The following is a 23579-nucleotide window of genomic DNA, read 5'->3' as shown; positions in this document are numbered from 1 at the left end:
GGGGAGGAAACCGGAGTACCCGGAGGAAACCCCCGCAGCACGGGGAGACTCCGCACATGGCCCCGGCGGGACTCGAACTCTGGACTCACATTGTTGGAATTTAATATTTTTCTGCACTTACATACTGTAAGTATGTTAGGTGTTAGGTGTTCAGGGAAGACGTGGGTCTTTAGCTGTTTTTTGAAGATGGTGAGAGATTCTGTGGTCCGGATTAAGATTGGAAGTTCATTCCACCACTGAGGAACAGTTAGTTTGAAGGTTCTGGAAAGGGACCTTGAGCCACACTGAGTAGGAACTACTAAGCGTCGGTCGCTAATCGATTGCAGATTGTGTGATGGAACGTAAGCCTTCAGGAGAGAGTTGAGGTAGGAGGGTGCTGATCCAGACAAGTTCTTGTAGTTGACCATCAAGGCCTTGAACTTGATGTGGGCGGCTACAGGAAGCCAGTGGAGGGACATGAAGAGGGGTGTGACATGGGTTCTCTTGGGCTGGTTGAAGACAAGGCGCGCTGCAGCATTCTGAATCATCTGAAGGGGTTTGATGGAGCTGCTGGGAGGCCCGAGAGTAGTGAGTAGTCCAGTTTTGAGATAACAAGAGCCTGGACTAGTATCTGTGTAGCCTGTTCGGTGAGGTAGGATCTGATATTCTTGATGTTGTACAGGATGAACCTACAGGACCGTGCAGTTGTTGAGATGTGGTCTGTAAAGGTCAAGCTGTCATCAAGAATCACCCCAGGTTCCTGGCCGTCCTGGTTGGCTTGAATGTGGTTGAGCTGAGCTGTACAGTGAGGTTGTGGTTGATTGAGGAACAGGCTGGGATGACGAGAAGCTCAGATTTTGCGAGGTTAAGCTTAAGGTGGTGTTCCCTCATCCAGACCAAGATGTCCGACAGGCAAGCAGAGATGCATGTAGAGACAATTGGATCGTCAGGCTGGAAGGACAAGTAGAGCTGGGTGTCATCAGCATAGCAATGATATGAGAAGCCATGAGACTCAATCACCTGCCCTGGAGATGTAGTGTAGATAGAAAAGAGGAGTGGACCCAGAACTGACCCCTGTGGAACGCCAGTTGTGAACTCAGTCGAATAAGTCAGAGTACCTCCTTTCTTCAAAGTGCACTTAAAGTTGTAAGTGCCACTCTTCACTTGAGCATAACACTCTCCCAAAAGGTCATGATATTTAATATCCTGGTCCCAAACCTGCAGCTTCAGCTGATCGTTGATTTTAGCTGTACTTAAGGACAGGCTAGAGCTCCATAAAGGGTTAGAAGTATTTTTGATCACATAGGTATTGTGTATTTCATTTCTGAGAAACACCTTCACATAGGGGTCAGGAGCATATCCCAAAGGATCTTTCAGCCCTTTGCCCTGCATGAGGAACACCCGTAGTGCAGCATCACTAGGTAGTGCCAGACACACTAATATGAACACGGTGAGGTACATCAGACGGGAACTGGAAGAGAACGTCACGGTTTTATCTGTGTGACAAAAACACTAAGCAAAAAATGGATTCAGTAAATAGGTTTCCATTAGTGCCCCACTGCGTGTCTAAAGTGTCCGTAGTGTAAGAATGGGTGTGTGAGTGTGTATGTGATTGTGCCCTGCGATGGACTGGCACCCTGTCCACGGTGTACCCCGCCTTGTGCCCGATGCTCCCTGGGATTGGCTCCAGGTTCCCCCGCGACCCTGAAGAAGGAGTAAGCGGATGGATGGATGGATGGATAGTGCCCCACTGATACTACATTTACAAATATGTATGTAAAAGTAAAACACATTGTAAACACTGGTAATGCACATGTAAACTTACATGTTTCTTATAAAATTATATATGTGTAGGTAGGCAAAGCTTTGGGAAATGCTTCCCTCCCACGTGAAGATGTTGGATACTGAAATTACACAATTAAAATTGTTTCTAACCGCCACATGGAGCACTTCACTGGGACCAGCTGAAGGTGTAGGTGGGGGTCACTGATGTCCTAAAGTATGACCTCCTGGGCGTTGGGAATCTGCCAACAACGCACCTATTTTATTTGTGTTTCTGTGAATAAATTTGCACTTTTACCAGAAATATTTGAGACAACATCACCTGTTGATGAGCTCAAGGATGCTGTAGATTATAGATTTCATCCTCTTTAAAATGAGGCTGAGCCAATCAGACAGCAGTTGGGTTTTTTTTTTTTGCATCCAGGGTAATACAGCCATTCAGAGAACACTATGATGTCCTATATCTAGCTTTTTTAAGTTTCATTGTTTATTTTTATAGTATACACTTTACTCCGAGTCCAGTACCTCTTTCTAAAATTGATCTTGTTCTGTCCTCTTATTCTTCATAGACAAAAACATCACCATGGCATCATCAAGAAGCGTCTCGGAGATAAAGAGAGGCCGAGGGAGGAGTAGGAGAAATGCGAAACAGTACCATGGTGAAAGAAGGGGGCTTTTGTAAAAAGCGTCCTTGAACATCATCGTTGCCATGCTTACCAAATGGAGAGCCAAGGGAAAAACATGCAACATGGTGTGTGTGCGTGTGTGTTTACAGTTAGAAACTTTAGTGCCATACAACGCACATACAAAACCACAGACCCTGGAGACGAGCTCAGACATTTTATTCCCTCCCCTTAACTGTCTTCATGAAGTAAAACTTGTTAGAATTACTTTTACTCTGTGGTTAATCTTAAGCACTGCTCTCTCTCTCTCTCTCTCTCTCTCTCTCTCTCTCACACACACACACACACACACACACACACACAGTAATTATGTAAAACTTTACTTATTTATTTATTAAGCACATTTAAAAGATGCAAGGTACAGGCTGTAGATCACACAACAGGCAGTAAGTCATTAGTTACAGTACCTTAAGCAGGGCAGGCTGTGCTAATTTTGTTGAATAAAACTTTAGGTCTATGGCAGTTAGCAAATATTATACAGGGCCCTCAACAATGTCTGGGACAAAGGCAGCTTTCTTTTCATTTTATTTTCCTCTGTACTCCACAGTTTGAGATTTGTACCCAAACAATTCACATATGCTTAAACATCACATCCTTATATTATAGTAAATAGTGTATTTTTATAGATTTTAATTTTATCATGTCGAAATTACAGCACTTTTTATAAATTTGTGCCAGAGTTTTTGTACAAACGTTTGTACAGTATGAAGCTTTAAACCTTTACCCAGACATAGTGCGCGTCAGAGTTTTAACTAACGGGAAACTTTACCCTGAGTTTATTTCTCAGCAGTGACTGATGCTAAGCTGCTCGCTGCTTGACCCTGTCCCATTTTAAAGAAGATGAATAGGTGACATTTGTCTTGTGTATTTCAGGACAAGGGTATTATTTGGCAGAAGCATAAAACACACAGAAGTGAGCAACAGAAGTTGATAATATGCTGTTTTATTTATGTGAACATGTTAAACTTCAATTAAAGATACAGTGAGGAACTGCAGAAAACATCAGATCGATGATTCAGGTCTTCAGCTGAACTGGGTCGAATAAGTCAGAGTACCTCCTTTACTCAAAGGGCACTTAAAGTTGGAAGTGCCACTCCTCACTTGAGCGTAACACGTTCCCAAAAGGTCATGATTCTTAACATCCTGGTCCCAAACCTGCAGCTTCAGCTGATCGTTGACTTTAGCTGTACTAAAGGACAGGCTAGAGCTCCACACGGGGTTAGAAGTGTCTTTGATCACATAGGTATTGCGCATTTCATTTCTGACAAACACCTTCACATAGGGGTCAGGAGCATATCCCAAAGCATCACCTTTCAGAGATTGGCCCTGCATGCGGAACACCCGTAGGGCAGCATCACTAGGTAGTGCCAGACACACTAATATGAACACAGTGAGGTACACTAGCCGGGAACTGGTGAAGAACATCATGGTTTTATCTGTGTGACAAAAACATTAAGCAAAAAATGGATTCAGTAAATAGGTTTCCATTAGTGCCTCACTGATACTACATTTACAAATATGTATGTAAAAGTAAAAGACATTGTAAACACTGGTAACGCACATGTAAACTTACATGTTTCTTTTAAAATTATATATATATATATATTAATAATTAATTGCCCACTTAGAATTAAATAACTACAATCGCCTGGTTTGTGTAATAGTTGTTTAATGGTTCTCACCTGCTTTTGTGAAATCTTTTGCACAGCAGTCAAAATGCCCAACCGCTCTCTCTCTCTCTCTCTTCCTCCTTTGTCCAACATCAATTTAAAGGCAATGTAATCAGGACATCATTCTTGACATTATCAGCTGGTGATGTTTTTTGTAGGTTTGAGATCTGTTTTTAACGTAGCAAACATTTCAGAGTGCGTATTTTACCACCTGAGCTTCAGCATGTAAGAAGTAAACAGCGATAACGACTCTATCACCTGGTGCAGTGAAAAGAAACACATGGAATGTAAATGATTGACAGTTCACATAAACTATCGAGTGCATTGTAGAATTAATCAAAAAAGGGAATTATTCACGAGTTTTCCTTTGAGTTTCATTTCATATGTTTTAATACTCACAAGAGACTTTACTGACATGTTAATGACAATACTGTATGTGTATGAAATTTACAGGTGTAAATTTTTATTTTGTCTTCTGGGAGACAGGTAAGTATCTTATTTAACTTCTGAAGGGCAGTACTAAATAATAAAAAAAAGATCTTTAAACAAACTAATAACAATTTACACCGATCGTCCTGTTTAAAAGTTTACACCCCCCTGGCTCTTAATGTATTAATGTGTTGCCTTCTTGAGCATCAGTGAATATTTGCACCTTATGTAATAGTCATGAACGAGTCCCTCAGTCGTCCTCGGTGTGAAAAGATGAATCTCAACATCATATAGTTACTGTTGGAAAGGGTTCATATATGCAGAAGATGCTGGAAAAGTATGTGTAGGACCTGGAGGATTTTTCTGAAGAACAGTGGGCAGTTTAACTGCTCAGGACAAACAAGGAACTCATGAACAACTCTCACAAAACATAAACACAGTTGTGGATCACCCAGGTAACGACACACAATATTCATAATCAAGGGTATGTAAGCTATTGAACTGGGTATTTAAAAAAAAATAATTCAGCTATTGTCTTGTGGACTATATGTAAACATCTATTATGTGAAATAGCTTATTAAGGGTGGTACTAAATAAACAACAACATGTTATTTTTATGATCCCTCTCATTTTGTTAAGAGTATTAAGATTTTGTAAATTGTGCAAGAGGTATGTAAACTTCCGACCTCAACTGTATACCCACCCAGATACCAACACACACACACACACACACACACACACACACACACACACACACACACACACACACACACACACACACACACAGATTCATCCACTTAAAAACAGCAAGGACTTTTACAAACAATTAACAATAGACTATAATATGAACATTTTAACAAATAGTGCAAAAAAAATAAAATAATCAAAAAACACACCACAGTTAAAACAGTAAAAATACCTTCCTTTTGCAAAAGTCTTCTCTTGCGCCCACACTCTCGATCTGATGGCAGCTGGAGACACCTATTCATGGTCCCCTCGACCTCCATTTAAGCAGCATTAGCCATGAGGAGGTTTCTTTGAACTGCAGCTTTGGAATAAAGCAATACATATCGTAAGGTCATTATGAATCTTAAGCATTAATTATGCTTATACCATGGTCAGTGTGAATACTGGATTCTGATTGGTTGGAAGGTGTGCATTATAACTGTTTATTGCATGGGTAGTTCCAGTCGGTTTGATCACCATTATAATTTCTAAATCTAAATCTTATCACACTACTGTATCTCTGTGTCTGATTTATATCGGGCAAAATTCTAGATCTAATGACCTAACTAATGGAAATTAACGGTTATTTTAAACTTCTAATCAAAGTTTGCGTTTCTAAAACCAATGACAGCTTTAACGTTATTAATTGTGGAAAGACCATGGTATAGGCGGGGTAATCCATGGCTAGGTGTGCATTAAACAATTTGAACTAGTGGTTCTTTGCCTCCACATCATGCATTAAAATCGTTTAATGCACACCTAGCCGTGGATTACCCCTTACATATCATCTGAGAGAGACAGCTAATTCTGTATGTAAACAGAAACTTACTAATCATGACCTCTCTGAGTTGGAGAGCAGCCAGTGAAGTCTTTCCATTGACTCCCCTCCAATTGAGGTTCTTTGCCAGGGAGTTGGCAATCACCCTCTTCAATATGCACCAGGTGCAGTCGCGAACATCTGCCCCATCATTACGTGCCAACCAGTTTACCTGAAACCAATTTTTTAAAAACCATATAATCTAAAATAATATAAAAATAAATAATTAATAAGCATGTATTTCTCCGTCAACTGGGTCAGTGCTTCTCACTACTCCTGCAGTTACCCTGCCCTGTGTGTTTTCCATGTTTTCCTCCTCTACCAAAGATCATAACTGTTCCCTCATATCACCGTGGTGTTGAATGCTTTGCTTTGTGTGTCATTTTGAGAAAAAAGAAATGGTTTCAGTAGCTGTGTAATTGTGCAAGCAATTGTTAACAATAAGAGAAAAACATTTTTTTTGCTTGTTTTTGCTTGTAATCTGGGCTCTACAAGAGAACAGTGTTAAGGGAAGTGAGGAAAAATGTTCTACAAAATTAATACCTACAAAAGAAAGTCAATCAGAAAGCAGAAGAATACACTCACATGGCATATCTTCCATCGGCTGCCAGTTCTGCAGCAGCTCTGTGAATGAGCCGTGTGCTGCTGCTGGTGGTGCTGCTGGTAAAGGGGTGGTGGGAACAGGGGTGAAAGTGGTGTTTGGGGTGACTGTGGGGAAGTTTACAGTGGGGGCAGGTGGAACAAGGTGTTTGGGTGGTTTGGCACACATACTCTGAGTCAAACAAATAATGCGCCTGACCTCCAGGGGGGCAAATCCAGACACTCCTCCTAATAAAAAATTTAACTGATCAAAACTAAATGTACACTTATAAAATATTGACTATATTGCCAAATTCTACAATGTTTCATGAAAAATACAATTTTAAATATGCCCTCAAAGCATCAAGGAATAGTAATAGTAATGTGCTGAACAAATATCCATATGTTTTACACCTTGGTGGTCTTTGCCCAGACACTTCCATATCTGACTGGAGGTCTGACCAGGTCCTGCCCTCTTTGGCTTTCCTCCTGCCCTCTTTATAGCTGTCTGTAAAATACAGCCGCATTTAAACATTATTAAATCCCTTGAGGATCACTCAATGAGACAAAAAAACTGTATGTTGCTAGACTAAGGCTAAGAATTGCAAAAACGCTATAAGAAATACAGTGTTGAGCCGAACAACGGGTCTGTTATCATGCCAAGTGGACAATATGATCTAATAACGGGACCACAGCAAACTGTGTGGGTTTTCTGACAGAACATATTAAATTAGTATTAGCTCCATGTTCCAGAAAGTTCTAACCAATCATTCAGGAACAAAAAGTCAAATAAAAAGTAGTAAAAGAGGAAAGGGAAGAAATAAACAAAGAGTTCGTGCCTTAGTTGTAGAGCAATAAAAAATATAAAAATAAAGATAAAACTTTATAAAAAATAAAAAGTGTCGATCTGTGAGAATCAGCATTTGTCATGACATTGCCAAATGCTAGCTAGCTGCTAGCTAGCTGATGTTATGTTCTCGTTGCCATCACACACACTATTATAAAGATATATATATATATATATATATATATATATATATATATATATATATATATATATATATATATATATATATATATAAACATTTTCATCATAGCACGTTCGCCTCACACCTCCAGGGTCGGGGATTCGATTCCCGTGGCTTTGTGTGTGCGGAGTGTGCATGTTCTCCCCGTGCTGCAGGGGTTTCCTCCGGGTACTCCGGTTTCCTCCCCCAGTCCAAAGACATGCATGGTAGGCTGATTGGCGTGTCTAAAGTGTCCGTAGTGTATGAATGGGTGTGTGAGTGTGTATGTGATTGTGCCCTGCGATGGACTGGCACCCTGTCCAGGGTGTACCCCGCCTTGTCCCCGATGCTCCCTGGGATAGGCTCCAGGGTCCCTGTGACCCTGAAAAGGATAAGCGGTATAGAAGATGGATGGATGGATGGACATTTTAAACATCAAACAATATTGTAGACTGAAATTACTCAACTAAATTACTTACCTTCTTCAGCTGAAATGATTCCTCTTGAAAGCGAAGAATGACTGCAGCCTCGAGGATCCTCTAACTGATTTGATTACTGCGAGACCATCACGATGGCAGCCATCAAGTTCCCCAGCAGCTTCAAAAGGACCTTTTATGAACGATAAATAAGATTATGAAATGCTTACCAGGTATTAAATGCAAAGTATTATCTTCATAACCAATTTATTTTCCTTGTCTGTCTTGTAGCTCTCTTGTAAAGTGCATGAAAAGCAGGGAGAAGAACCTGAGTGGATGATGGAGCTTAGGCAGCTGTGCAACATTAAATGAGCAGATGATAATTTAGAGAGTCAGGACTCAGAACGTTGCCCCATGACTGGCGAGATCCCCGCTGTCCTGTCTCCTGATGTGACTGACGCAGGTATGTTAGCATCCACCATGTGTACAAAAACTTCTCAGTAGAGACTTTATCATTTGTACACATCATAAATGTACTTGAATTTAATTATTGTCTGTTTAACAGCTGTGTTTGAGTCACACCATGGGAGAGCAGCTGGGGAACGGATCCTTCAGCAGTGTCCGGAATGAAGATGGGAAAAAGGTAAATGCTCTCCCCCACCCCCATAAACAAACTGTATGTTTCTGTGATCGTTCCCTGAGATATGTAGGAGTGAAAAAACAGTAACTCGTTTTTTTCCTGGAGTATATTTGGTGATCTTTCCACTGAACATTTTCTCTGTGGTCTCTTAGAAATGGGGTTACATTGGGGCAGGTTCCAGTTTTGTAGAGGCAGTTATCATTTCCATGCAATGATGGCTTTTAGAACCTACTCTTTATGTTTTGTGTATGTGAACAGGTTGCTATCAAATATATGGAGAAGGACAGCACAGTCGGATTCATGAGCATTGTAAGTAAACGTATTTTACTTCTGAGAGAAGCAGTTAGATCCAAATAACAAGCACTTTATAGACCAGGGGCTGAATAGAAGTACATTGACATGTATTCACACCAAACCCCTGATAACCATGTCTTTTCTGATTTTTGCCCGGAGAGACATGCGAGCTGCCTGTGGAGGTGGTGCTGATGAAGATGATGTCCGAGCTACCTCGCTGTACCAGTGTGGTGGAGCTGTTGGACTGGTTTGAAAAGCCCGATCACATCATCATGGTCCTGGAATGGCCCAGCCCCTTTATGGACCTCAGTGAATTTGCTGAGCTTCACAACGGTCATCTGTCTGAAGCACAGACTCGAGACATCATGCTGCAGGTGGTTCAGGTGTCTCGTCACTGCACCACTCGTGACTGAGAAATTTTGGCTATGGAGACTTGCTGATGGACACCCCTACGAAAAGTTTTTCAGTAATTTTATAATAGATATTGGATAGTATGCAATGGAGAATAGTGTTGTTCATGTTTTTGTGACATGATGCTCTGTCTCTCCTCTACAATCAGGCCCTGATGTTTTGGTACCGCCTGAGGTTCTGATTGACGACGGGTATATGGGCGTTCCTGCTACCATCTGGGGTCTGGGTGTCATGCTGTATTACTTGCACAGTGGAGTATACCCCTTTAATACAAACGAGGACCTTTATTTTGCGTACCTGAACAGATGTCCTGACATGTCTCGAGGTGAGTCGATGCAGAAACTTCACATGTATAATGAAGCTGTAAAACACGCATAGCCGAATGACTTTAAACAGAACTAATTTGAATTGTTTCGATTGTTTTTCTATCTCAACCTCTGTCTCATCGCTGCACACACAAACTGCGTCGATCTGATGATGTGGTGCCTGGAGGTCAACCCTGAAATGAGTCCAACCTTCGAGGACATCCTTAGGCATGAGTGGTTTATGGAGGGAGTTCAGGACAAAGTCTAGGTGAGAGGATACAGTAGACCTCATTACTATGAGCGTAGGCATGCAGTAATAACTAGATTGTGTGGATTGTATTGGAACAGTATTGAGTTCTGTAACAGTGATGGATGTGTTTATGTAATCATATCAACAACAGGTAATTACATGAAAAATGTCAAATAAGGAATAATCTTTTCCATCCTAATCTATTTACACATGTTTTGCAGATCCCTCCTGGAACCAGTAGTTTAATACCACACTGAAAACACACACACACACAAATATAGATATAAAGATATAAATAATAATTTTCATTAAAAAAAAAAAAAAATATATATATATATATATATATAAATAATAATCAACTTTATTTTATCGAGCACCTTTAAAAGCAGCTTCTCAAATATAGAAATATATCTAAATAAATACACAAATGTCTAAATAAATATAGAAATATAAAAATGCTTTTAAAAAATAAATGCTAATTTACTAAAACTACTGCGACACGAGATCACGCTATGGTAGATGCTTGCTGCTGTTGCTCTGGTTGCCTTTTCAGTCTCTTTCAGGACTACTGCGACTGCATCTGTGGTGGATAAAAAAGGATTTTGCAGCTGGACTCATTGATGTCCCAGTCGACCCAGCTGGAGTCGTGTAAGACCACTGCACTGTGCACCATGACGCGTTACTGTGAAATCGGTACGTCCTACCTCAGACAGTGGGTGGAGTTTGCTGAAAACAGAAACGTATCTGACTTATGTGTGATTCTGATATTGAACTTTACTCTGATTTTCTTGTGTGATATCAGCTCGATATCAGGGAATCTTCCGGCCTGGAAAGCTGCCACAGTGGCCTTGTGTGAACTCCAGTGGAAAACGCTACATGGAAGAGATTAACTTGACTAATAAATAAAAAACTATGAATTTGAAACAAAGCAGTCTAAATCAGAGTCTTTTCATTTATTTCTTGTAACGGAAAATAAAAAAGGAAGAAAGGAACAACAAAACTGCAGCATTATAATAACACATGCAGAGTAGACAAAGAATGTACCAGTCCGTCGTGACAAAAAAGAAAAAAAATGTCAAAGAAGCAAGTGCAAGGCCAATTGTAAAATGAAAATCTTATCAATTCATGATATATTAAAGTAAAAGTGCACAGATATGACAGCATGGCCAACTGTAAACATTTACACACACTGAATCTGAGAAGACAGAACAGTGTTATACTTCATGAATAAAATAGTAGTGTCTGGTATCTTTAAAAAGACAGACAGCTCAAACCATTAAACAAAGAGAACGATTTAAAAAGAATCCTGACTTCACTGGTAAACCTTGATCATATATATATATATATATATATATATATATATATATATATATATATATATATATATATATATATAAATATAAAAATAATGCACTTCCTCTCCGCCTCATGTCCATGTGATGTGGAGTTGACGGCGCCTCCTCCTGGCTCGGCTCTGTAATTTAGTGACATTGCTCCGAGTCAGAGACCAGCAGCTGCTCACATCCAGACTGATCAAGCGACGGCAGGAGTCCACGAGCCGCGTTGCCGTTTCCATGGTGACGTCAGAGCGCTGCAGGCTGACACGTCTGAGACGCCGCAGCGGTTCGGCATGGCGATCCAGGACCAGTCTGAACACCGGATCCAGGCGACAAGGAGTGGCGATCAGAGACAGCGTGTGGAGCTGCACGGAGCCTCTCAGCAAGGACCACAGCACCCCCTTCAGGGAAGTCCAGCACAGCACAGGCTTCAGCCGGCTCTCCTCCAAGGAAAACCTGGAAACAGGGTGAACAAAAACGGTCAGTTAATACACATCGACGTACGTATAGAGGATCAGAATACAGACAAAATGAATAAAATGCTGGCTGTAGTGATACACATTTTGTTTCTGCTTACATTAGTGTTAAAGTGCGGAGGTGTGGAAGACACGGTAAATCCCAGTCTTCTACGTCTTCATCATCATCATCGTTATCCTCTTCCTGGTTGGAACGTGGAGGGTCGATGTGGAGTGTGAGAGAGGCGAGTTTAGGGCAGGCACGCAGGAGTGCAATGAGAGGCAGGTTTCCGTCGGCTTGGAGGCCCTCCAGTGTGAGGGAGAGGAGACAAGACCCGGAAACCTGCAGAGGAGGAACCAGTTCTGAGAGCGGGCCGGAGAACTGCAGAGAGAGGAAGTGCAGTTGACCTGACCACCGAGTCAAGCCCCGAGTCAAACATATACTCTGGGAGGAACCTTCATCATCATCATCATCATCATCATGGCAGTTTAGCGATACAGAGTGAACATCAGGGCAGACGTTGCTGACAGCATCCAGACTGTCGAGGGTCAGTCCATGTACCTCTCGGAGGCGTAATTTAAAACGTCCCCTTGGTGCGTCTGTTCTTCTGCCTTCATCCAAACTCAAGGATCTGTCCATTTTCTCCTCCAAAGTGAATCTATCCTCCTCATCCTCCCTCACTTCTTTTTCCTGAACTCTTGCATCCCATAATTCCCCAAGACACGGCACGCCCTCTCGGGCGGTAAACCCATCCGTCACAGCGAAATCCCGATTCTGGATGATCGCACAAGCGTGTCCGAGACCCTCGATCGCCAGCCGCTGCAGACCGGACACGCCGAGCAGGAGGAAGGCAGCCGAAGCCGGTCCGTCATCCTCATGCTCTCCTAAACCGATGTCCAGGGCCAGCAAGCTGGCGAGACGTTTAGGTCCTTGCAGCGCCAGGGGCAACAGGGCAGCCGGGGGTAGGTGGAGGCAGCGGGAAACATCCAGGTGCTGAAGAAGCGAGCACCGCCGGGCCACCGTAGCAATCGCGGCACGGTCGCATAGCGTTCCAGCCAGAGAGAGAGAGTGAAGGCAGGACAGGTCGCTGAGGAGAGAACACAGAGTGGCAGAGGAGACGTTCTGCGCTCCACTCAGATCTAAACACTTCAGAAACTGAGGACAGGACGGAGACGGAGAGACATCAGAGGACAAAGTGATTCTGCAGATATGTATGACAACATTATACAAATACAGTCTGTATTCTGCAAACATGACTGTCAGGAATTTGGTTACGAGAGTGTGTGTGTGTGTGTGTGTGTGTGTGTGTGTGTGTGTTACCTGACAGCGCACAGTAATCAGGCTGCACAGGTTGGCGGTGACGAGGTTACCGGACTGTGACAGTGAGAGTGTGTGTAGTTGTGGCAGCAGGAGGAGATGCAGAGCTGCACGAGACAGCAGCTTCCTCTGAGACAGAACACACAGCAGCTCCTCGATCAGATCTCCTGCTGTAAACAACAACAACAACAAAGCTGTGGGGAAACCATTACACTGTTGAATTTCTCCTTTTCAACATCAGAAGGATTGGACGTCCATTTCTATCTACACAGTCCACTCAGGTGCTCGTTCAGTCCCCGAGACTGGACTACTGCCTCTCGCTCCTGGCAGGTCTGACTCTGAGCGCCATTAAACCTCCGCCATGAAACTGATCCAGGCTTGTTTTCAACCTTCTCAAGTTCTCCCACACCACCACCCCATTGCGACGCTCCCTCCGCTGCCTTCCTGTAGCTTCCCCACATCAGATTTAAAACACTGATGATTGCCTACAAAGCCAAAAACGAACCAGCACCCACTTACCTCCAAGCACTTCTCACACCCTGCACTGCACCACGCTCCCTCTGATCCTCTAGCACCGCTCGACTGGTCCCACCATCTCTCAGGGTACAAGGAAGACATGCATCTTATTTGTTGTGTTCTGGCACCTACAGGTGGTGGAATGAACTTCCCCTAGACATCCGAACAGCTGGGTCACTGGTGGTCTTCAGACTACGTCTAAAGACCTACCTGATCCTAAAGTTCTTAAATTAGCACTTTAGACTGATGGTACTCTTAGTCCAGGACCTTGTGAACTGGTAGCATCAGGAAGTATTTGTTGATCATGACCTAGGAGCACTTCTGTAAGTCGCTCTGGATAAGGGCGTCTGCCAAATGGCGTAAATGTAAACGTAACACACTTGCAGGAGACCGTTCACTAACAAACCGACTGATTTCACAACGCTGTGGTAGAAGCTGCATTACGGCATAACACACACACACACACACACACACACACACACACACACACACACACACACACACACGCACACACACACACAGAGGTACGTACGCAGGAGGCTGAAGGGCCCCATGACGTATCGGAAGAAGTATTGATCCATGTAGTTGTTGGCGTAGTCCTGCGTCCATACGTCCTTCATGTTCTCCGCCAGGCTGAAGACACACAGACGCCTCAGCGATGAAGGCTCGTCCTCGTCTTCCTCATCACACTCATACTGATGACTCTTCCTCTTCGTCCCCTCTCTCTCCCTCTCCTGTCTGACCTCGGCCTGACGAAACAGAGGCATCGCTCACTTCTCACCCTGAGGACTCTGAAACAGCGAGGGGAAGTTACTAACACACAGGGTAAGGGCACTAAATCACTAAAGTGTACACTAAAACAGTAAAACCATTAAACCAGTAAAGTGTGGCGGATACGGGTGGTAGACCAGTAAAGTGTGGAGAATACGGGCGGTAGACCAGTCAAGTGTGGAGAATAACCATGGTATGGACATTGGGGGGATCCACTTAGTTAAACGAAATGCTGTGCAACTTTCCTCACTTTCACTCACATTTATAACAGTCTGTCAAAATGTGAGGGTTCACAATGAACTCGGCTGGAGGATGTTCAAGTGAATGTAACGTTAATGTCTGGAATAAAGTTAGTGTGACGTCGGATTTCGATATTCACAGAAATGCGGAAATTAAGGGACCGTCTCTAAAGTTACATACGACGTTGTTAAACACGTTTCTAACTTCAATAGCATTTGAAGGGAATATCGAACGTCCAACATCACAATAACTTTATTCCAGTACGTTAATGCTGAAAAACCGGAACTGACGTTAGCCTAGCCTACTTCGTGGGTGTGCAAATATCAAAAGTTAATTGACGTACTTAAGAACAAACCATGCCATGTTATGATGCCTTCTACACTAAGCTAAGGTCACCTACTGTTTAGGGATCTAGTTACTGACTGTCTGAATAAAAGCTCGTATGTTCTGCTGCACTTTTCTACACTTGGCTGCTGTCTCCATTTCTTACAGAAATGTGTTGAGTATGGGCGAAACCAAGTGTACAACTGGGGGGGGGGGGGGGGGGGGGCAAACACCTATTTTCCTTAACAAACGGAAATATATTAAAAAGGAATCGCCATAAATAATAGAATAGATGAAGAAAAGACAGATCCGTTGGCAGGGTTCATTATAGGGGGACATATAGAAAATATTTTGTACTGTATATTGGCGGGGTGGGGGGGGTGGGGGTGGGTATTTCCTCAACATTGGGGGGGACACGACCCCCCCAGAGAATGCGTGGTTAAACCCATGCAAATAATAAACACAAATGGAGTGAAATGAGAATCTCACCGCTGTGTGTTCAGTCTTCATCAGTGTTCCAGAGGAGAGGTGGGATTTATGAGGATTCCTTCAGGGTGAAATGAGACACTGTATCTGTAAACAGGAGCGACTTTTGTACTTAATCCAGTTAAAACGTTAATAAACCGCTTTTAGACGAGTCTTACTGCTGAAATGTAACTTCCGGAAGACTTCACTCCCTCTCTGCTCTCATGAAATACAGGAAGGACTTTGAGAACCCAGACTGTCTGAATAAACACACCTCAATTCCCGTCCTACCCGTATTCCGAAAAACCCGCCTCCTGTGCAATGATTGGCTGATCCTTAATTCTTATCCTCCAATCATCTCATCTCACCGTGTCCAATCACTAAATGACTAAACTCAAATTAAACACGCAGAAACTTTACACGTTTTAATGAAGCACTTTCAGTAAACAGTTCTTTCATCGTGTCCTCAAATTATTACAGTTATTGTCATAAATCTATATTATATAATATAACAACACACAAGGACACACACTACAGGACTACACAAGTCTACTGTTTATTGTGTATGGATGTACCATAGGTATGATGATGGTACTAATTAATTCCCCTGCTGAAAAAAAGGAAACCATTACAGAAGTTCTAATGGTTTCCACCACAAATAACATTAAAACCATTAACAAATGCGGTGTGTTTTTGGCCATATTCGATTAGGATTTAATGGTTTGTATTGGTTTCCACTAGACATAAACATTCCCCCAATATAACCCAACACATTACCAGTAGAGACCCACAAGGACCATTATAGTTTCCATTTAAAACCAATACAATTCCCATTATAAACATTAAATCATTAGAATTTCTGTAATGGTTTCTATAGGGTTTTTTTTTCTTTTTCAGCAGGGTCATTAAATAATTTAGTTCTAAGTACAAACACAGCCAACATTCTTTAAATATTGTTTATGCCCTAGATGGCCGAACAGCTGAGTCTTCAAACTACAGCTAAACACCTACCTCTTCATGAAATACTTCAGTTAGCACTTGTCATTGAAAAATATATTAAAATAAGATCTTTGACGGGGCACGGTGGTTTAGTGATTGGCACATTTGCCTTCCGTCCTGTGTGCATGGAGTTTGCATGTTCTCCCCGTGTCTTGCGGGTTTCCTCCGGGTACTCCGGTTTCCTCCCCCAGTCCAAAGACATACATTGTAAGCTGATTGGCATTTCTAAATTGTCTGTAGTGTGTGTGTGTGTGTGTGTGTGTGTGTGTGTGTGTGTGTGTGTGTGTGTGTGTGTGTGTGTGTGTGTGTGTGTGTGTGTGTGTGTGTGTGTGTGTGTGTGTGTGTGTGTGTGTGTGTGTGTGTGTGTGTGTGTGTGTGTGTGTGAGTGAGAGAGAGAGAGAGAGAGAGAGAGAGAAAGAAAGATTGTGCCCTGTCTAGGATAAGCGGTATGGAAAATGGATGGATGGAAAATCTATGACTTCTTATGACACTAACCTTCCCAGCAGGCTTTTCAGACTGGGGTCAGGGTTGATAGAAACTAAAACACTTTTAGAAGTCACTCAGGATAAGGGCATCTAAGAAATGATATGAATGTAAATGTAAAACATTCATTATATTTGCCTTTAAAAAGCGTAACTATTTGGTTTACTCAACACTGATATATCAGGAGGCAACAGACCCGTATAATAAAATATTAACCATTTAATTCTCCATGTAAAGCTAAACCATCATATTTTGCATGTTCTACTTGTAATACATTAATATACATATACAGTATATATACACAGTATATATATATATATATATATATATATATATATATATATATATATATATATATACACAGTATATATATATATACACAGTATATATATATATACACAGTATATATATATATACACAGTATATATATATATATATATATATATATATATATATATATATATATATATATATATATATATATATATATATATACACAGTATATATATATATATATATACACAGTATATACACAGTATATATATATATATATACACAGTATATATATATATATATATATATATATATATATACACAGTATATATATATATACACACAGTATATATATATATATATATATATATATATATATATATATATATATATATATATATATATATATATATATATATATATACACAGTATATATATATATATATATATATATATATATATATATATATATATATATATATATATATATATATATATATATATATATATATATATATATATACACAGTATATATATATATATATACACAGTATATATATATATATATATATATATATACACAGTATATATATATATACACAGTATATATATATATACACAGTATATATATATATATATATATATATATATACACAGTATATATATATATATATATATATATATATATATATATATATATATATATATACACAGTATATATATATATATATATATACACAGTATATATATATATATATATATATATATATATATATATATATATATATATATATATATATATATATATATATATATATATATACACAGTATATATATATATATATATATATATATATATATATACACAGTATATATATATATATATATATATATATATATATATATATATATATACATATATACATACACACACACATATACATACATTATATATATATATATATATAAATATATAAACAATTTACAAAACAATTTATTGTTTTTAATTTATTTATATGACCATATTAAATTATAATCACTATTACGATATAATCCTGCAGACTTTTAATTCACTTTTATAATGATTAAATCCATGTAGCTTCTTTGAAGACCCACCTTATAATTTGGGAAAAGATCAGAAAGTGGGCGGGGCTCTTCGTAACCAATCACAGTGGTGCAGGAAGCAGGACTTGCAGGGAATACGAGTGTGAAGAAAACGAATGCAGAACAAACGCATGCTTCCAGTTTTGTATGATTTCCTACATACTTGTCTAGTGAAGTAACTGTTTTGAAAGGAACTCCAAATTAAACTGAAAGAAAAAAAACCCTGCTGAAAAAAGAAAAAACAACAGAAACCATCACAGAAATTCTAATTGTTTCCACTACAAATACCATTACAATCCATCAGCTGTTAACCATTAAAACCATTGCCAATATCGGTCCTTAAATGGTATCCATTAGATGCAACATGCCACCAATAGAAGGCAACAAATTACCAGTAGTGATCCACAGGGACCATTACAGTTTCCATTAAAACCAATAAAATTCCCATTATAACCATTACAAATTCTATGAGGTTTTCTATTGTGGTTTTCTTTCCAGTAGGGAATGTAATTGAGCTGTTCTGCTGAGCAGACATGGTTATGTTGTGGTTGCTGCATTAGAATAACATAAAATATACTATAGTTAATAAATAACTAACTAACTTATATATATATATATATATATATATATATATATATATAAATATAAAAAATACTGATTTAATAAAAGTAAAAAAACACTTTCTTTGGTATAATTTTTTTTAATGAAAGAGTCAGTGAAAAGTGCAAGTAGTACAAATTTATACCATTTCATATAATAAAAAAAGAGGTAGTTTATTACAATGAACAATTTCTTAAAGTTTGTTTTAAAGGGGTCATATGACGCTTTTGAATGTTTTCCTTTAGTGAATAATCTGTTTGTGCATGTAAAAGATCTGCAAAGTTACAAAGCTCCCACAAAAGTAGTCTCCCACAAAGGGATTTATTCTATCTAACAGAGAGCACTGCTCCAGACCTGCATAAAACACCTCCATCCAAGTCCAGGTATTACTTCCACAAACGTCTGTCACAGTTTGAAATATCGGCATGATGCAGTCATTTATTAATATTTAATTCATTTTATTTAGTCACTTCCGGACATAAAGATACTACAGTGAAGAAGACAAATTAAATCGTTAACGTCGTATCTGAAAGTTAAGAGAGTTACAAAATAAAAACTTGCCGCTGTGAAACGTCCTGCTGAAGTCGTGCTTGTAGAGTTGGTTCTGATTGATCTGCTCGATCATCCACATTTTCAGAATCTGACTCGGGCTCGAACTGATACAGTAAAACTGACGAAATTATTAACTGTGTTTGTAATTGCTTTAGAAGTGTTGAAGCAGAAGCTCGTGATTATGGTAAGGGGCGTTATATTTCCAACACATACTTGAGGTTTTTGGCCAATCAGAGCACTCTGGGCTTTTCGGAAGGAGGGGCTTTGGAGAAACAGGAATAAATGTACAGTATGTGAAATGTGTTTTCTGAAGATTAAAGCATGGTAACTTATTCTCTTACAACCAATAAACTAAACAATGAACTTTTAAAAGCATCATAAGACCCCTTTAATCTTAACAGATAATGTCCAGTTGAGTGCAAAAGTTTCATTGATCTCAGACCATCACTGTAAAGTTTTTTTTTTTTTAAATAAAGTGTTTTTAATTCTTATTTAAAAGGTTGAACAGGTTCAAGTGGAGTTAAGAATCAAACTTGAAGCAAACACTGTCTGTGCTGTCAGGCTGGGAGGGGCAAACCTCTCACCTGCCAGTCACAGCATCACTGGCCATTCATGGGCATCTGTTAGCTCATGTATGTGGAAGAGGGCAGATAGCGCTTACCATTGAGAGGGTTACAGGTCTCTGACAGTATTAAAACTTTTGCACTCAACAAAATTCACAAGAATACTTTGCTCTCATGTTAAATACATGTGCAACAATTATTTTCACCCTTTGAGTCAATACTTTGTGTTACTCCCTTTGCCAAGATAACAGCTCTAAGCCTTCTCCTATAATGCCTGAGAATACATGGAATACACGGTGAAGGATCTGAGAGCGTTCCTCCACGCTGGTGGACTTTCCTATTCAGTTCACTCCACAGGTTTTCTATGGGGTTCAGGTCAGGAGACTGGGATGGTCATGGCAGGACCTTGATTTTGTGGTCATTAAACCATTTTTGTGTTGATTTTGATGTATGTTTTGGATCAATGTCCTGATGGAAGATCCAGCCACGGCCCACTTTAAGATTTCTGGCAGAGGCATTCTGGTTTTCATTTGGCACAATTTTTCACAGCCTTCTTGACCAAGGGTGCCAATATTAGTGTAGGGCACTGTATCTAACATGTAATAAGTAATACATCAAATGTAAATTTCACATATAAATTGACACATTCATTAATAAAAGTAAACAATTTAGCTTCACATCATTTAACTCTTTTCACATTTTAAATAGTCATAACACAATAAATTATTTGTTCCACAAATATTAGTAAACTGCTGTACCTGATCCATTTGTACTTGTACCACCCACACCGATAGTAGTAGCTCCTACAGCAATAAACTCAGTGGAGCAGAACATTGCAATATCATTACATCACTCACACAACTGTGAGAATAATAATAAAAAAAAAAAGTCTGCATTTTGCATTAATTTCTAATCTCCACTATTACATCTGTAGCATGTGTGTTTCCCTGAACTGAGAAAAGAACGAAACTCATTTTTACAGTTAATGAAGGTTTTTGAAAGTTTTATTTGTCAGTAGGCCTGTCACGAGAACTACGTTATTGACTTATTGTGTGACACATTGACGTGACCTCAATACTTTTTGCTGACCTCGATAATCACCCATTGTGTTTACACGTGTGTTTGTTTACACAAGAATGAATGTTACCATGTCATGTTCAGCGAGTAGAGACGGATGTAAATGCAGTTTAAGTGTTTTATTTGAGAAACACTGAACTGCACACGGCACTCTGCGTGAGAGGAAGATTCCTGATACACTTAACCATTCCTGTAGCTTCTGTCCTCTCGTCTGCTCTAGTTCTGTTAAAGCAAGTTCCGGACTTCGAAGATAAAAATGTACATTCAAAACTTTTTTTTTTTTTTAAAGAATTTAAGATGTGTAGCAAACACTAGCACCGATTTTAATTAATTTTTTAATAAAAAAAAGCGGACACTCAAGATGCTAATGAATAAATCATGTCGGCGATTGAGCCGCTGTGTGAACTGAAGAACAGTGAATGAACACTAACACGGGAAACTGAAGCGCTTAACTAGCAGGTTAATTAACTCACCCAAACGCATCCTACACACTTACAGTATCTCACAAAAGTTGAGTACACCCCTCACATTTGTGTAAATATTTGATTATATCTTTTCATGTGACGACACTGAAGAAATGATTGCTACAATGTAAAGTAGTGAGTGTACAGCTTGTGTAACAGTGTAAATTTGCTGTCCCCTCAAAATACTCAACACACAGCCATTAATGTCTAAACTGCTGGTAACAAAAGTGAGTACACCCCTAAGTCAAAATGTCCAAATTGGACCTCTATGACACGGCACACTCATCCTGCACACCTAGAGGCACTTTATCTTAATTCATCCACTGGAATGTTTTTGGGAGGAGAAAAAAAAAAAAACATTCATCCACTTGCATCTCTACACCACCGCTAGCCTAATTGTTGCGGCACTAAATTTTATAATGTAAAATGCAGCACTTTAAATGTACTGTGATGTCACTCTCGGCCATGGACTTGACTAGACACGGACATGGCAGTGCGAATACAGCAGTTACACACTTTATAGTGTTATCTTTTGAACTGCTACATTATAATTGGTTCTTTATCTTTTATAACAGACTTTATAAGCCTTTCTGAAATATTGTGTTTTGACTATTTGTAAAATAAATGCAAAACATAACTATCATTACTTGTCACTTTCCACTACTTATATTACCTCTTTTTTTATTATACTGTGAATTTTCTTATGTTTATTGTTCTTAAGGGCCTTTCACACTGAGCGTGATTAAGCGGTGTGAATGTCTGATGCGATGATGATCTTGTATCGAAACAGTTGATCCCTATGGAGCTATTCACACCGGGCGCGGTTCATTCACGGCGTGACAAAGTGACACTACATTTTTTTCAACCAGTGTGTCGATTTTTTTTAAACCACAAAAATAAAACTGTGGTGGTCTTGGACATTAAACTCAGGTTTTGTTCCACTGCTGCGTTATTTATTATATTTCAGATTATTTCATTCAGACTAAAACAGCTCGATGGTGCTGTTCAAAAACACAAGAAAACTTTCTTCTTAACAGTTTGTGTTGTGGTGCTCTGCGCCAACATTTAAGTGATTCTCAGGGGTCTCAGGGTTGTAAAATGCAGGTGTAAAATGCATTCTTGGTCAGCGCCACCTATCGTGCAGACATGAATTAGCTGAAGACAATTAATAGTTTCGTGTTCGGTGTGAAAGCATCGTTCATCTGTGATTCACTTCGTTTAGTGCGCAGTGTGAAAGAGCCTTTTTACAACCATGTAGACGAGAAGACAGTTCATTAAACACTAACTGACTATATCAGCATGCAATACTGATGACGAAAAAAGACGAGACTAAAATGTGGTCTAAAATAAAATCTTTACCAAAACATCTCTATTTTCATCAACAAAATGTTCAACTGAAATTTTAATTAATTAATTAATTAATTAATCAATTAATTAATTATGATAATAATAATAATAATAATAATAATAATAATAATAATAATATGACTAAATAAGATAAAAGCTATTAAAAGATATTTGACACAGGACTAAGACTAAACCTGCACCCACACACAGAACCACACCCAGACCACTGCCATGTCCGTGTGGAGCATACCTACAAACCTACAATACCTGCCAATTAAAAGGCTGATGATTGTATAAATGTATGAACTCATCACTGTCCTTACACTTCTGTTCTTTTCTCAGTAGAGGTGAAGATAATCGCAGATTTGCTACTGATGTAGTGGAGATTATTTTTTCAAGTTATACAATATAATAGCTGGTCATTTTAGACCCAGTAATAAAATCACCTACTATTTCTAAACTCAGTAAGTTCTGATAAACAGATAGAGTGGGAAGTGAAGCTGTATTTACACCTCAGACTCTGCCTCCCCAGATGCAGAACCATCAGTACTGGAACCCATCATTTCAGATGTAGCTAACTGTCTGAGACTGGAACGCGTGTGAAGACTACGTCTGGACTGCGTCTGGAGTCTGAAACACAGATTACAGACAGACAGTTAATAAAGAAACTGTTCTGTAACTGATCTTCAGAAAAGAAGCAAAG

General features: G+C 39.4%; 2 protein-coding genes across 8 annotated transcripts in view; both read right to left on the bottom strand.

The window, feature by feature from the left end:
- Positions 1–10926: 10926 nt before the first annotated feature.
- si:ch211-214j8.12 (uncharacterized) lies at positions 10927–15734 on the bottom strand. Of its 3 annotated transcripts, none has more exons than XM_047149653.2 (6): positions 15594–15734; positions 15439–15496; positions 14147–14405; positions 13102–13268; positions 11903–12936; positions 10927–11781 (listed from the first exon to the last, which is right to left on the bottom strand). In XM_047149653.2, exons 3-6 carry the CDS (start codon positions 14379–14381, stop codon positions 11415–11417), a joined length of 1803 nt encoding a protein of 600 aa, XP_047005609.1. In that variant the 5' UTR covers positions 14382–14405; positions 15439–15496; positions 15594–15734; the 3' UTR covers positions 10927–11414. The 3 variants fall into 3 exon arrangements, with proteins under 3 accessions (XP_047005609.1, XP_047005608.1, XP_053530560.1); XM_047149652.2 differs by having other exon boundaries at positions 15439–15522; positions 15594–15733; XM_053674585.1 differs by lacking the exons at positions 15439–15496; positions 15594–15734 and adding an exon at positions 14969–15117.
- Positions 15735–18953: 3219 nt separating this feature from the next.
- The window catches only part of LOC108255571 (BOLA class I histocompatibility antigen, alpha chain BL3-7), a 64596-nt gene continuing 59970 nt past the window's right edge, over positions 18954–23579 (bottom strand). For all 5 annotated transcript variants that reach the window (XM_053674437.1, XM_017451634.3, XM_017451635.3 and 2 more), the window contains exon 6: positions 18954–23506. In XM_053674437.1, coding sequence (XP_053530412.1) covers positions 23383–23506 — 124 coding nt within the window. In that variant the 3' untranslated portion in view covers positions 18954–23382. The remainder of the gene's footprint in view (positions 23507–23579) is intronic.

Source organism: Ictalurus punctatus, chromosome 22, assembly GCF_001660625.3.
Source record: "Ictalurus punctatus breed USDA103 chromosome 22, Coco_2.0, whole genome shotgun sequence".
NCBI lineage: Eukaryota > Metazoa > Chordata > Actinopteri > Siluriformes > Ictaluridae > Ictalurus > Ictalurus punctatus.
This window is presented reverse-complemented; position numbering and strand designations above follow the sequence as displayed.